Source organism: Patagioenas fasciata, chromosome 1 (genome assembly GCF_037038585.1).
Source record: "Patagioenas fasciata isolate bPatFas1 chromosome 1, bPatFas1.hap1, whole genome shotgun sequence".
Lineage (NCBI taxonomy): Eukaryota > Metazoa > Chordata > Aves > Columbiformes > Columbidae > Patagioenas > Patagioenas fasciata.
In genome coordinates, this window is record NC_092520.1 from 24,385,129 (window position 1) to 24,401,497 (window position 16,369).

The following is a 16,369-nucleotide window of genomic DNA, read 5'->3' on the forward strand; positions in this document are numbered from 1 at the left end:
AACATCGGTAATGGTAGAAAGCGAATCAATGGCTATATCAGCCCAGTCGCTTCTTGGAGGAAAGACCACCATAAGTAGTCCAGAAATATTATTTTCAAAAAGAATCTTCAAAAACATTTCATTTGTGATTTTATTCTATATTCTCCTCTTTGTATTACAGTCAAGTACCAAATGTACCAACAATCTGAACATACAGAGAAAGCAGGAATATTAATTTATTTTTAAACTGGCACAGAGAAGAGTGTCTCATTTGATTTCGTCATTGCTATACTTGATATTCACACTGGTAACTTTTATCTACAAAAGGACAGATTATTGTTATGAATTTGTGCCACATCTCTATCAAAGATACCCATCAAAATGTGTAATTGTGGGGAAAAACTTGCCACAAGGGGGCATAGTTGAATTGCATTTTCTTAGCATATGAAGTGAGCCATTTACTTTTGTTTTCACATAACTATGCAATTGTATCCCTGGGAGAGCACTGGACAGCAAGAATGCTTCCCCTCATTCTCATTCATAGAGTGTCTTCCTTCATTGCACTAAAATTTAAAGTGTTGTTTAACCCATTACCATAACCAGTAGCAAACATTTTAAAATACTTAAGACATTTATGAAGAAGCTTACCCTGCCAGCGCAATGTAAGAGAGGTAGAACAATATATTCCATTTAGACAGACAACAAATAGCAGGATTACTCTTTCTTTATGCAAGAGACTTGACTTGCCAGGTGGTACCTCCAAAAAGTTTAGCAACTAGTGGTTGGAAGATGGAAAAATACACAATAAAATACAGTGTCACTCTGTGCAGAGGAAAAATAGTATATAGCAAGCCATACTGTGATCTTGAACAGTAAAGTAGTATTTACCACATGATAAATAAATATCCCCTTTGCCTGGTTATAATATGGATACTGAAAATTATTTTCCTACCTCCTAGTGTCACATTGCCATGAAGAAACCTTCCTTGATAAATAAGCCGCAAGATATTTGGACTGCTGACTTGTTCTTCTTCCCAATCTGAAGTGAGAGAATTTTCACAGTTATGTTGTAATAAAAACATCTTCTGTTATTTATCTCATCTTTACCCAGGAAAAAAACTTGAGAACAGGACTCTTTTGCTTGAAACACTAAAGAGAGAGCACAGGCTGAAGATAAGAGAAAGATAATTCAAGGGTAGCACTCCTGAAATGCATCCTTAAATTTATTATTTAACATTGGGCATTGAAAAACACCATTTTATGCCTGCAAGTACAAATATTACTAACTTCACAGATTTAATGAGATATTAGCACATATACAAATCCTACAGAAAACATTTCATAACTGTGAGTTGCTTCCAGAGGCTTAATATCCACTTGGCTAGAACTGCCTTTATTTCTTCCCATTCAGAAGATTCTCAAGCCGAACTCCTGCTCACCAGTTAATTGCCCAACTGGAGCCGTTCCCCAGCGATGCAAAGTGGCCACACACACAGACAGGGTGCATGTGATGGATCATTTGAAAGGTGATTCTCACCCCACAGCACTGAGGAGGCTCCGCAGGCTGCCCAGCGGCTGCAGGGACGGCCAGATCCAACCGGTGACATGTCCGGAGTGGACAGTGACCTGAGCGGCCCGAAACAGAGGGCTCTCACAGGGGAGACACGGACGGGTACATGGCAAAGAACTTCTCAAAGGACAATCTGTGGATGTTTTTGTCTGGCAAACAGTGATTCGGGAACAGCAAGCATGCATTTTCCTATAATGCTTGAGTTGTCATAAACCATTTATAAGCTTAATGTTCTTCTCCTACTCTTTACTGTACCCTTTCACAACGTGAACAACAAATAAATCTGTGCTTTGCTTTCCGAATAAATATCATAAAACCTTGAAATGCTGAATTTAAATGGGTTCTCTAGGAATACAGTGTCTTCTGTTTCTTAGCTGACCAGATATCTGGCAACAGCTGTTCACAAATGTTCTCTCTTTCTGCTGCCTTTGTAGTGTTTATATACCAAAATGAATATTCAGCAAGGGATCAGAAACCAAACTGTTCACTGAGAACATATAATTAACATACAGGCACAGTGGCAACTGGCACCACAAAAGGAAAACTGAAAAGCAGAGAAAGGGAAGCCTTTAAAACAAAAGCCACGGCGGCGGAGGGCGTATGGAAAGGCATCTGCTGCGAAACAGTGAGCAGGCAGACAGGGCAGCAGGAGCTGTGGCAGAGCCGGTGCTGTGCAGAACTGGCAGCAACAGCAGAGGCTGCAAGATCCTGGGAGCTGCATGTGCCCAGTTTAAGATTAAATCAAATTAGGCAACCAAGGCTGTTTGACTTTCAAGTATTTCCACTCAGGATCTGATTCAATTGTCCTGCAGTTCAAGCACAGGCCCTCTTTGCTATGCTATGCTGTGAAGTGGGCTAAATTAAGGATCAGATTTATCACACTGCTAGGGCAAGTGATTTTTTGGAAGATACCTATTTATTTATTTATTTACTCCATACAGTCTGAACTCCGCTATGCTATGGCTGTACAGAGGAGAAGTTCAGCCACTTTACAGTCCATAATGACATAAAACAGCAATCAAAGGAAAACCAACTACATTTTGCTACAGGTATTTTCCATTGTTAAGCTGCCAATTTATTCATACTTTTAATTTTTGTTTCTTGGTTGACAGTCTGAAACACTTCTTTCTGACATGATTTCAAATTTTGATTTCCTCTGATGACTAAATAAGTCAAGGAGAAAATATTTACCTACAACTTCCTCTTTAAAAAAAGTTCAGCAGGTAATTGCTGTACAAGAAAAAAGTTAGTATTATTTAGAAGCAAATGAGAGGGGAAGAGAGCAGGTAGCCTACCTAGATGATATACATTAATATAAATTTTTCACTTTCCTCTACAAGTCAAGAGATCCTTAAATAACAACTGTATTGGCAAAAGAGGGAAGGAGAGGTTTGCCTTAATCCTGCCAGCATGTGAGTGAACATATTTCAAAGTTTTTCCCTGCAAGAACACAACAAGTAGAAGTGGTGGTAAAAGCAACCATTTCATAATATGTCTATTTCAAGGAATCTTTAGTTCTCATCGAGCTTTCTCAGTCCTGTGGCAAAGAGCAGCACTTTCAGTGCGAACACCTAGTGGGCTAATTGTGAAAACCTATATACTATTCTGTAGTAGATTTGTCTTCAGTCTTTTACATTGACACTATTCTTCTTTGCACAAGCAATTAAATACCCATTCAGATTTAGAGCACTCACTCAGGACAGCAGGTATTTGAACTGAGGCTTCTGTGTCTGGTTTTACTTTCCTTTAAAAAAACAGACTTTAAAGTCTGGTTTTCCTCCCAACTCTAAACTCAGAAACTGCAACTTTCAGGCTCTTCACAAGACTCTGAACACGCAACCACATGTTCAGGAATAAACTTGAGTAAGAAAAACACAGTTCAGCCTTTACTAATACAGACAGAAGTAAACAAAGAACATTTGGTCAATACGACTATGTTGTAAGACACACATTAAAATACGTGCAGTAGCTACACAGATGCTACATCAACCAGTTTCCTTAGTTTAAAAGTGTTTTACATCTATATCTAACACTTGAGAGCACTAAAAACCCCCTTCATTACATATTTTACTAAATACACAATGCTGCATAATACATAATGCAAAACAAACAGCAAATAAGTCCCCTGAAAGTCTGTTCTTCCTGACCTCAAAGACCAGTACAAGGTCTAAAATATGCATTATCAACACTAACATTTTGGCATGAGTTATCATCCACCATACCTCTTTGAAAATGGTACCACAGAAACAGTGCCACGTTTGTGTGAATAGCAGTCCTTCTAACATTATAACAGCAACCCAAATGAAGTCCTGTACCAAAAAAAGATTTATTTTTCATCGTATGTAATGCTATGTCTGTGCTTTGGCTATTTTCCCACGAAATCATAGTCGGGGAGAACAGAAGAGCTTTGTTTTTGTGGAACTAAACAGAGGGCTGGAGCACCTCTCCTATGAAGACAGGTTGAGAGTTGGGATTGTTCAGCCTGGAGAAGAGAAGGCTCCAGTGAGACCTTTTAGCAGCCTTCCAGTACCTAAAGGAAGCCTACAGGAAAGCTGGAGAGGGACTTTTCACAAGGTCATGTAGTGATAGGACATGAGGTAACAGCTTTAAATTGAAAACGTGTAGATTTAGATCAGCTATAAGGAAGAAATTCTTCCCCATGAAGGTGGTGAGGCACTGGAACAGGCTGCCCAGATAAGTTGTGCATGTCTTGTCCCTGGAAGTGTTCAGGACCAGGTTGGATGGGGCTTTGAGCAACCTGGTCTAATGGAAAGTGTCCCTGCCCATCACAGGGGGGTGGAACTAAATAATCTTAAGGTCGCTTCCAATCCAAACCATTCTGTGATTCTATGAACTATTCACATATGTGAATACACACCTTAAGTTTTCAATTCCATTTCAATTCCATTTTCTAAAGCTACTATTCTTACAGAACACCAAATATATTCATATAAACCACCTCAGTCTTTAATGTTCCTTAAAATGGTGTGGTGTTGTTCTGTTGCTGGTGGGGTTTGTTTGTTTTGTTTATGTTTGTTTACCCCCCTCCTGGAAAAAAATAACTATTACAGATCCTTTCCAAAACAAGGCAGTAAAGGGAGAAGTACTTCACAGTCAGTTTCCCTAATGCATTCCTGTGACATGCTACATTTTACATTAGCTGTCCTCACGTAAGAGGTTTTATATAGAATCATAGAATGTCCTGAGTGGGAAGGGACCCACAAGGATTATCGAATCCAACTCCTGTCCCTGCACATGACAACCCTACAGTTCACACCATGTGTCTGAGGGTGTTGTCCAGTCTCTTGAACACTGTCAGGCTTGGGGCTGTGACACCTCCCTGGGGAGCCTGTTCCAGTGCTCCACCACCCTCTGGGGGAAGAACCTTTTCCTAATGTCCAACCTAAACCTCCCCTGGCACATCTTTCTGCGGTTCCCTCGGGTTCTGTCATTGGTCACCAGAGAAAAGAGATCAGCACCTGCCCCTCCTCCTCCTCCTCTTGTGAGGAAGCTGTAGCCACCATGAGGTCTCCTCCAAGCTGAACAAACAGGGGACTTTAGCTGATCCTCATACGGCTTCCTCTCCAAACTCTTCACCAACTTCATAGCCCTCTTCTGGACACTCTCTAGCAGCTTAATATTTCTATCCTGTGGGGTCCAGAACTGCACACAGTGCTCCAGGTGAGGCCGCACCAGTGCGGAGCAGAGCGGGACAATCACCTCCCTGCCCGGCTGGCAATGCTGTGCTGGATGCACCCAGGACACGGTTGGCCCCCTTGGCTGCCAGGACACACTGTTGGCTCATGTTCAACTTGCCATTGACCAGAATCCCCAGATCCCTCTCTGCAGAGCTGCTCTACAGCATTTTGTCTCCCAGTCTGTATGTACAGCCATGGTTGCTGTGTCCCAGGTGCAAAATACGGCACTTGCCTGTGTTGAACTTCGTGCAGTTGCTGATTGCCCAGTTCTCCAATTTGTCCAGATCCCTCTGCAGGGCCTCTCTGCCCTTGAGAGTGTCAACAGCTCCTCCCAATTTTGTGCCACCAGCAAACTTACTTAATATTCCCTCAAGTCTGAATCTAAGTCATTTATAAAGACATTGAAGAGCGCTGTCCCTAAGATGTATCCCCTGTGGAACCCGCTAGTGACTGGTCACCAGCCATAACCCATTTACTAGAACCCTTTGAGCCCGGCCCATCAGCCAGTCACACCCACTGCATTGTGTGTTTATCCAGCTGTATCCTGGACAAGATGTCCAGGAGGATACTGTGAGAAACAGTATCAAAGGCTGTACTGAAATCCAAAAAGACTACACTGACAGGCTTCCCTTGGTCAACTAAGTGGGTAACCTTGTCGTAGAAAGAAATTAAGTTGGTCAAGCAGGACTGTCCCCTCACATGAATTCATGCTGGCTGGGGTCAATGACAATCACCAACATTTCCTCATACTTACTAGTTTCTCTAACAAGATTGATCAAGAAAGATGTCTAAAGATAGGAGGAAAGAAGTACTACAGTTTGGGGAGGGAAATTTTAGAAATAAAGTGGGAAATACTCCAGACATCTAAAAATCTGCCCAACCGACGAAAGAGGGAAAAAGAAGACAAGAAGGCAATTGTATTTCCATATAAATCTGTGCCTGGGTACACAATAAACTTAGTTAGTTTGAATGTTGAGAACAGAGATCAGTTTATTGACACTTTAGTCTGAAAATACAAGGAAGCTTCTAGCTTGCCAGTTAAAAAGCCAAACCCACACAGCTACTCACCCATCGGCCAGTTGTCATACACATGTTTTGCGATATCTGCAGCAGAGTCATTTGGTGAAAAGAGAAATTCTTTCGTTTTCCCGCTTACCAAGATGAGGCGCAAATTTATCTGTAAAAAAAAAAATTAAAATGCAGTATTAGGAAAGTATCCACAGAAGACTAAAATTATTATTATTTTAAGTTCCTAAAAAGTTGCCATTAGTTTTCAGAGAAGATTAATCCACAGTGATTTGAGAAAACAGCTTAAGATGGTGTTAAAAATAGGGTCAAAGAGGTAAAAAAAAAAAAAAGAAAAATGTTTCTTTACACATAAACTAGGAAGATCAAATTCTACCAGCTGGCATTTTTTATGACAAAGATCAGAATAATCTGATAGGTAGCAACTGAATCCACTGTGCCATTAAAAAAAGCTTTCAGCGGGGTATAAAAGAATTCCAGCCAAGACATACTGGCAACATACTGAATGAAGAGAAAAAGATAAATTTGAAAAAAATAACCCAAACAGCACTAAAAATAGCAAAATCTGCACGTGAATATCCTGTGAGCCTCAGCAAAAGCCTTAGCACGTTTCCTCCAGTATATTTGTCAGTCCTGATCTCACCCACTTCATCTCCTACAAAACACCAGCAGTCAGACAGCATTCTTCCTCGGTCCCAGCTGCCACAGAACTTAAAACCATCTGCCACTCCTCTGAACCCAAAACTTTGTTCCACCGCTGTTTTTCTCGACAGGGAAAGTCACCGAGATCCACATGCAATACACCACATCACAGTTTTTCTACCATAGATTTTCTTCATCTAACCATCACCATCTTCAGCTATAATTTTCCTCTTCTATTTGCAAGTTACTGAATATAATTACTTTTCCACATAGCATTACAATAACCTGCACAAAGAGCTCACTATAACATTACTTGCAATGCAAAAGAGATTATATTTTGGTTCCTAAAGCAACTGCTAGCAGGGTCACAAAATGTGTTTGAGTAGCTATCACTTACTAATGCCCATGGCAAGTGGGATTCTAGCTGTTTTTGCATTTTGGCCTACAAATCTAAATTGCATCATCTTTTAGCAACACTTTAGCATACTAACTGCTTGGACACTTTTTTCCAAATCATACTCTCAAACAGTTGGTCTAATTTTAATTTAAGTTGTAGGAAAGCTTTCCTTATTGGAATTCAGTAAACTCTTTTCTAGATTAAATACAAATGGAAAAATTTACAGTGAGTTTTCAAGTTTCCAAGACTTCTTCAGGGTTAAAAATCTCAACATATCATCTCCACTGAACATGACAGCCCTGCCTCAGTTACCCACTCCCCACTTATTTCATCTCCAGACAGATTGTCTAGTCTCTCTTGAATGCTTTGACTTGGTTTCATTTCACCTATCTTTAAGCATCTAATAGAGGTATCTAAACTAAAATCTGTATCATCCTGCACACTTAACGTCACTGAAGAAAATGACCCCTCCAAAAAGCAATCCAGTCTCTATTTCAAACTGTAGCAAGGATAAAAAGAGTTAGCATAAAAGAGCTACTCCCTGACCCTTGCTAACACACTTCAGAAAATACAAGTTCTGCTGTTACCCCAGGGGAGAAGCCAAATGGCTGCTGTCTGAGAAAGCACCACAGCCACTGTAAGGCTATCACTGCATACCAGGAAATCACAAACAACAACTTAAAGAAGCTGCAGGAATGCTGTTCAAAGACAATTATTCAGAAAATTCAGAACACACCTAGCTAGAAACATTAAAGTTCCACTTTATTTGATATTTCCAGAATGATTAAGGAATTGTTTTCAAATCTCACCAAGATTTAGCAGAAAAACAGACAAAGTTCCACTAATCCTGTTTACTCCAAAAATCTGACTGCTCAAATCAATTACAACTTCAAAACATTATGCCTAAATCCAGCAATGCCCAGATTATGTCTACTTACTGTTTTGCTTATATTATTTAAAATAGTTTCTCCCTCTTTAAGCTGTCTCTATCCTGTGTATGTATAGACAACACTTACATATATGGTTTCTTTAGCTGGACTACCCAAGACAAGCTCTGCACACTTTTTCTGGCGAGATATCCCTTTTCCCATTCATCCTAAGAGCCCATCTCTGCAAGTTTCAGTTTCTTTTCTCCTCAAAACAGATGACTGTTTCTGAAGCATACTAAATGATGTCTCACCAGGTGTTTGTATAACACCACCAGTAATTTCCTCTGTCTACTGGAAACATCTGCAACTGTGTCCCAAGAGCACATACATACACCTTCTTTGTAAATGCACCACGCCGTTTGCTCAGTTACTTCGTACCTTTCTTGACTTGGATTCTTTAAATTACAAGTTACATGCTTGGATGCTGAATATTTTGGCCATAATGCCCTAAAACACAAAGGTCTAAATTTCATCCCGCTCCTATTACTCCATCCCTCCCAGGGAAAAGAGGCTAGGTAGAAAGAAGTATTCTGTACCACAAAGATGTGTCAAGTCTCCCCCATGTCTGGGCCCATGACCTATGAAATCCTCAAAAAATTTCTGTGTAAAACTTTTTCTTCATTACACTAAGAGCATTTGCCAAACTTCATGTCATCAACAAATTCTAGCAGCAAGATCCCTTTACACATATCTTTGTCCTTAAATGATTGAGGAAGCACAAGACTGATCTGACAACTGATCCATAAGAATACCAATAATAAGCTCTCTCTGAGCTGGTGTCCCCCCATCCTCCTAGCTATGTTCCTTATGTTAGGCCCTCACAGACACCCACAATTTCTCCATTAAATCCTAATTTGTCCTATTTAACCAAGAGTTTGCAATATAGCACTACCTCAGTTACTATACACAGATGAAACTACAGAAGTGTCTAGGTAGAAAAGCAGTTATTTTCATCAAAAGTCAGCTTGCCACACTCCAGCTTTCAGAGGCGTGGTGCGCTGCACTCCATTACACTTTCTCTGTACCTCATTATCTTTAATTATCCTTTAAGCATTAATGCATCTCATTACAACACCAACACACTGCCAAAAATTTAGGAGGTTTAGACTGCGTCACAAACTGTTAATTGTACTTGGGAATAGGCTGCCTGTTTAAAAAACAAATCAACCAACCCAGCCCAAACAGTCAGCAGCAGTGCCTGCTGTGAGTTTCTCCCCAGCAGCCCCCCTGCCTCTTCCTTGCATTCCCCACCACCATTCCCTCTGCCTGGCTTCTGAGACCCCCCCCTTCACTTGTTCCCTCTGGCCAAGCAGTCCCCCAACTCTGATTTTATGCAGGTTTATCCAAGGACTTTTCATTCATCTATCTGTAGTTTATCTGTGCTGGGGATTATCTGTTTTGACGATCACAACACTTTCCTGGGCAGGAGACACAACACCAAAGCATCAGCTCCCTAGACCTGATTTGGATCCAACAAGGAGATGATTAAAAAAAAAGACCTCAGAAGACTACTCCTGCTCAGCACTTAAAATATGACTAGGTTACAGCATTAATAAAGAACTGAAGTTATTCTTCAGTTAGGATAACATTAAGGAGACACATTTCTTTTTATTCTCACTACTGAGTTTTGAGATTACCAGGCACACTAAAGCGAATACAGAAAGAAGAAGAATATTACAGAGAAATAGTCAAAACTAACAAACTAATTTGGCTTCCTGGAAAATTTGATGACATCATACTTCCACAGTTGATATACAATGTAAAACTCAATGTAAGCAACAGGGGGAAAAAAGTGAAAAATGTTAATTCCTTCCTTTGCTCCCTCCCAAGATAAGTAACTTAGTAGTGCTGAAGTTTTTTTGTTCCTCAATAACATTTCTTATCGTCTTACTTTCAAATATAAAAAGCATATCAATATAACCTAAAAATTGTACAGGATATACTAAAGTATGTGTAAGATGTGGAAAGAATACTTTCATTTAAACAAAAAACCCTAAGATCACCAAATATCAGCAGAAGCCCAAAATAAATCCTTACATCAGTCAAGCAGATGTTGCATCAAGTACAAGGAAACAGCTGCTCTAATGAAAGGCTAAGGTATTTTCTTATTTATAACACAGCATGCCACTGACACGTTTAGTTCGCATGTTTATATATATGTGCATATATATGATATATATATATATATTTATATTTATCTATCTTAATCTTGACTTGAAGGAAACTTAGTCTTGAGTTGCACATCACACAGCCTCAAAGGGTCTGAAGTGAAGAATCCCAAAACTTGCCTTTAAATCTAGAGTCTAATCTCATTCCCCTCAGGAGCTCTGGGAAATTTAACAGCTTGCAACTGCTGCACTAATTATTCTGCAAGCCTGAGAATTGCACTTCAAACAAACTACAGGGGATGGAAAACAATCCTTTCTGGCACAATGCCACTGAAGAAAGTTTGTATCTAAAAAAAAAAAGAAAAAAAAGAACATGTATACGCGCATTTACTCAAATAAAAGTGTAGAAAAAAATCTTGGTTAGATAGAGAAGGTTTGATACAAAGGCAGCAAATTCTATTTTTTCAAGTTACGAAATTATTCTTAGTGGTCTTAGTTTCCCTGTATCCCATTTCCTATGTCAAAAGTTGGCAAGGAAGTTGTATCTGTGTCCCTTGTATACTTAAAGTCCCTCCATCTATTCTTGCCTAGAGCCTTCGTCCTGAGCAACCTTCTCGATTCTCATGGCCCTGACAAGTTTGCTCTTCCACAGTGGGCATAAAAATGACAATCCTGGTTTTTGTTTTTCAGGCTACCAAAGGTAATTCCAGTCTTTTACTACAGCAAACTGATGAGGATCATATCGTCACACTTCTGCATTATAGCACCAACTGCAACATTACCAATGAAAGTAGTCAAGAAGAGCCACAGTATCAGAAGTAGGATTAAATATAATTTGTGTACTACACCCTCTCTGCACAGTTATACAATAGCACATTCTGTCTGTGATCTCAAGCATGAAAACCTCGCTTGCCCTCCCTGCCCCTTACAGCCAACACCAATTTCATAATTACAGCTCCAGTAGCTACCCCAGTTGCATCACATACACAACAATCTCAATGTAGATTATATATGATAAACATAAAAAAAAAAAAAGAGAGAAAAACTAAACAAACCCATAAATTATATATATGTATGTGCAAAGGTTGTAGTAACAACTGTGATTACAACTTTTGGGTCATGTCTATGCAGAATATATTGATTTTTTTTTCATTACAGGCATCTCCAACAGTGTTTGTTCCTTCTTTAAGGTGTAACTACAAAGTGTCTTAGTGCTACAGTGCTTCTAATTTCACAGCTAAAGTTGAATAAATGGGAAGTCACTTAAACATCAAGAAATGAGAGATTTACAACCTACACCATGTTTCTTGATGTTTAAATGACTTCTCATCTATTCAGTTAAACAAGATTTTTTTAAAATCGATTTTAAGCTCCAGTAACAGCCTAAGATTACTCCCATCTTACAATTACAATGCAGAGGAGGAAAAGTGTCGCATCATCACATGCTATGCAACCCCAAGTTCGAACTGCTTTTCTTCAGCTCTTTAAAATCCACAAGACTATTTTTTTCCTTTTCTTAATAGATGTGAAATTCAATTAAAAACTAACAGTGGAACAGAATGTGATCAGACAAGAGCAGAAATACAGACTGAAGTTTTACTTTTCAAAATACAATACATTTAAATCTTCCTAGTTCAAGTTTATAATTGTAAGAAATGTTTGTTCTCCAAAGATGCACCAAAGTCTCCTAATGACTCTCAGCCAAAGAGAAACATTATAGTACCATGCAAACACATTTTACTGATTGAATTCTCTACCAGATTCACATGAGAGGTTGAACCAAGCCCGAACAACAGCCTAAGTGAAACAGCAGTATTCTACAGGCCAAGTCATCAGGGACCTGCAGGTTCTAGACTCCAGTTCATTCCTGAAGTAGGTATATAATCTCATGTCAGGCCTTCTGGAAACGTATCCATGTGAATATAACAAAGAACTTCATATTTACACTCCCTGGAAGGCTGCTCTAGAACATGACTGTCCTACTGAGTGGAGCTTTCTTCTAATTCCCAGCATAAGTGTATTCTTGAAAAGGTTATATCCACTGATGCCAGACCTACTGCATGCTTTAGTTGTAACAGGCTTTTTCTCCTCTTGGGGGTTTGGTGGCTTTCTTCTACATCTGCACATAAGGACATACTTTTCTAAAATAAACAAGCAAAGGTTTTCCTCATTAATATGCTGGCCTTTGGTGTGATCACTGTCTTCACAGCTCCGAAGCACACCAAAAGAGGTTAAGGGAACTGGGCTTGGTGGGCACCTATTAGCAGCCTTCCTATGCCCATACAAGGACCTCTTTACTGCAGTTCAAGACAGAAGAAAAACAAACAACAGCCATAAATAGAAACTAGAGGCTTTGAACTGTGATATTGTGCTCGTTTGACTGAAAATGAGTTAATTTTCTTCATGCAGTTAGAAACATTTCTTCTTCATAGCTAACACAGTCATTATTTGGACTTAGTTTGAGAACAAGAGATAACACCCCAGAACAGAGTTGATGTTTTTAATTGCTCTGGTCTAAGAGCCAAGGACACTCTGAGTGTTCTGCCCACAGGTGTGAGGCATCGAGAAAGGTGGGCAGAGATGGGGCAGAGCTTAACTGACATCCAGACTGATCAATGAGAGTATTCCATTCCATTAGCATCATGCTAATTCTTTAAGGGAGGGGAGGGTAGGGGGCAGTATCTTCTGCTCTCTCTCAAGCATTCTCACTCTGGCTCTTTGGCACTTTCTCTTGTGCATGTTTTTAATTTTTCTTCACTCTTTTTTGCTGCAGCCAGGGGAGTTTTGGTTTGGGACATTTAGTTCGGCCTTTTGCTGTTTTGCAGAGGCCTCTGAGTCTTTCTGCCTTTTTCCTTTTTTTCTCTGTGACTGGCTGTTTAGTGTGGACAGAGTGCATGAGGAATGGCCTTGGGTATCTTTTATTTCTTTTATATATATTTTATATATTTACTAGTAGTGTATTAGTATTTTGTTACTTTATTAAACTGCGTTTCTCTCAATCTAAATTTCTTCCTTCCCTTTTGATTCTCTCCCCTACTGGGGTGTGGGGGGTGTGGAATGAGTGACCAGCTATCGTGGTTGTATTGCTAGCTCAGGTTAAACCATAACATATATGAAAAAAAGGTTTTTACCCTGAGAACATCAAAGCAGTGTAAGAGTTCACGCAGAGATGCTCTGGAAGTTCTGTCCTTGGGGGTTTTCAAGACCCTAAAGACAAAGTTCCAAGCAACCTGGTCCAAATTTAGTGGTGACTCTGCTTGCAGCAGGAGGTTGGGCTACAGAACTTCTCAAGGTCCCTTCCAAAGTGAATGGTTTTTGATTAATTTGTCTTAAGTATGCATGATTAGAATTATACATAGTATTTCAGGAATTTATAAAATGATACTAGAACCTCCTTAGACTGTCTGCAAATGCCTCTCCATTTTCCATACAACCATCACAGCTGTCTCACATTTGTAATGCAGTAATCTTACAATGTTCTTCTCTAGCCCAATCCTTTCCATGACATAAGCCTTCAAGCTTGCATGACAAAATATTGGTTTTAACCACCCATGATGTACAGAATATTTTTATACTAATGCAATTAATTTTGTTCCTATTAATTCAGCCTTTGAGATAATCCCATCTTTTCCATACACCATGATGATCTGTACTATCAGTACCTCCAAATTTTCATCATCAAGGAACTAACAATATTCTGATTTTCCTTGTGTCAGTGGTATAAATTAAAACATCAGAAAGACAGCTGGTCCCAAAATGAATCTTTAAAGAATTTCACTAAGCATAACTGTCACCCTGACACTTCCACACTGAGCACTGTATCTTACCATCTTCTCTACCCAAGCCACACACCCTATCAAACCCTTCCCAGGCCAACATCAACTACTCACTGAAGTCCAGACAGATCATTCCTCTTCTGTAGTTCCCTCATCTGAAAAACACTCTTCTTCCAAATAAAGCTGGCTACTGAATCCGTCGTAATTTAACTTGGGTAAATATATTTTGTGAATTTTATTGCATTGTTTCTTCCCTGCTGCTTCTCAATATCCTTCTTAATGCGATTGTTCATCTGTCAAATTCAAAGTTTCTCCACATCTTTTCACTCATTTAGCATGCAGACTATTTTATACCTTTAATGTCTTCAACCTGAAGAAATACCAAGCATGCAGATTCTTCAGATAGGCTCCTCATGCTAACTCAGTCCACTTTATTTAATCAGCATCTGCCCCCTTGAAATCCAAAGAATTTATGTACAGTCCTACTTTGTTGATTCTTTCATTTGATTTTAACTGTATCAGCTTGTGATCATTGGATCCAATGTCATTTTCCCAAGCAGCCTCCTGAAGATTTCCAGAGTTTTTGGTAATTTAAGAGACGCATCTAGAACAACAATATTAGCTGAGACACAGATGCATAAGGTAAGAAAGTGAGCAAGAAGTATGAATTTGTAGCTCAATGATGCAAACATTCTCATAAGAGACATCCTTGATTCTGGACTCTTGTTCAAGAGTCACTTGGTAAAATAAATAAATAAAACTACAGTTCTTATGAATCACATTTCTAGACACCTATTTTCACCAGACACTTTATAGGAAATATAGGTGACTAAACTGCACTTCCTCAACTGAAAATCTGATATTTACATTTGGCAACACTCAGAACTGCTGCCTTTAGCTTTAGATGCACAAAGGGGCTTTGTTCTACCCTCACAATACCTTGCACCTACAATTAATTTACTTCATATCTGGGAAAAAAGGGGCATGGGACATGAGAGGTAATACAAATTATCACCGAGATGGAACAAAGCTCTGAAGTTTCATTGCCAACAGACCTGCATCACTCATTCAAAGCCACGCCACTTGTGGAAGTTGGGCGATCCCAATGTGACACCATGGAAGTGTGACAGCACCTCACATCACCCTGTTCAAGATTAAGGCGAACTCCATAGCCACTTCCAATGACATAGACGTCTTTAGATTACTACAAACAGAAACAAATATATTTTTATGTGCAATTATTTTCCTTCAAACAACGAATGGCTGACAGCTTTGCACTGATAAAAACTAAGCAAATTTCATAGAAGTTTGAAGTGAAAGAAGGAGAAGACCAAAACAACACATAATCAAATTTTATTTAGAGGAGGAAAAAGCAATATCCTATAAGCACTTAATTCGGTAGCTAAGATAGAGCTAGCTGTTTCTATGGAAACCAGGACATTCTTGAACTTAAAATCCTAGTGCTCAGCCACACTTTAGCCACTCCCTCACTTCAGTTCAAATAATATAATGGCAATATGTTCTTCATGATCCTCCTATGAGTTCCAGGCCTATACTTTAAAAAGAAATATCCAGGAAACACTGTTCTTCAAATTAAATTAATACAGATACTATCATACGTAACTAGAGGAATACAATAGATCAATAGATTCCAGTACAGTTTACATAGTCTCCTTTACTATTCTGACTATTAGCATTCCTGGGACAAAGCTGGTTTTGCTTTTTTTTTTTTTTTTTTTTTTTTTGGAGGGAGGTGAGCTAAACAAAACACACCAAAGTATCTAGTTAAGAATTCTCACCAAAAATTAGCCTTAAAAAAAAAAGTAGAAACAGAAGAATAACCTTTTCTTGAAACATTCGGATCATATCAGTAGAAGACTTTTCAATAATTTGATCAAATCAGAGCCACAAATGACTACCCTCGAATAACTCCTCTCCCAGCAGTATGAGATAACACAGGCACTCCATTACCTGAAATAATGCAAGTATTCGAGTATCTGATCTTCTCAGTTCACATGGCACTTTGTCTACTGTATCGCAGGTGCATGCTTCAATTGCAGGGTACAGAATTAACCTACCCAGTTAATGGCCCCAAGTGAATCCACTCTGACAGTAAAAGACTCAGTGAAAGACCTGCCATAATTACTCACGAGCCAGGCACAGGGTAGTTTCACCCTGCACACACAAAATAAGTTTCACTTACAATAGAATTGTTTAAGTCCAGCATAATTTCAATGTGTAAAT

The 16,369-nt window shown here is 39.2% G+C and overlaps 1 protein-coding gene across 2 annotated transcripts in view; it reads right to left on the reverse strand.

The window, feature by feature from the left end:
- Positions 1-16,369, reverse strand: part of UBL3 (ubiquitin like 3) — a 62,321-nt gene that overhangs the window by 5,816 nt on the left and 40,136 nt on the right. The window contains exons 1-3 of one of the 2 annotated variants that reach the window (XM_071804610.1): positions 15,181-15,201; positions 6,316-6,424; positions 932-1,018 (exon numbers count right to left, since the gene is read on the reverse strand). In XM_071804610.1, the coding sequence (XP_071660711.1) occupies positions 932-1,018; positions 6,316-6,424; positions 15,181-15,186 (202 nt within the window). In that variant the 5' untranslated portion in view covers positions 15,187-15,201. Of the gene's footprint in view, positions 1-931; positions 1,019-6,315; positions 6,425-15,180; positions 15,202-16,369 lie in introns of those variants that run through there. The other variant, XM_065830198.2, reaches the window with a different exon arrangement.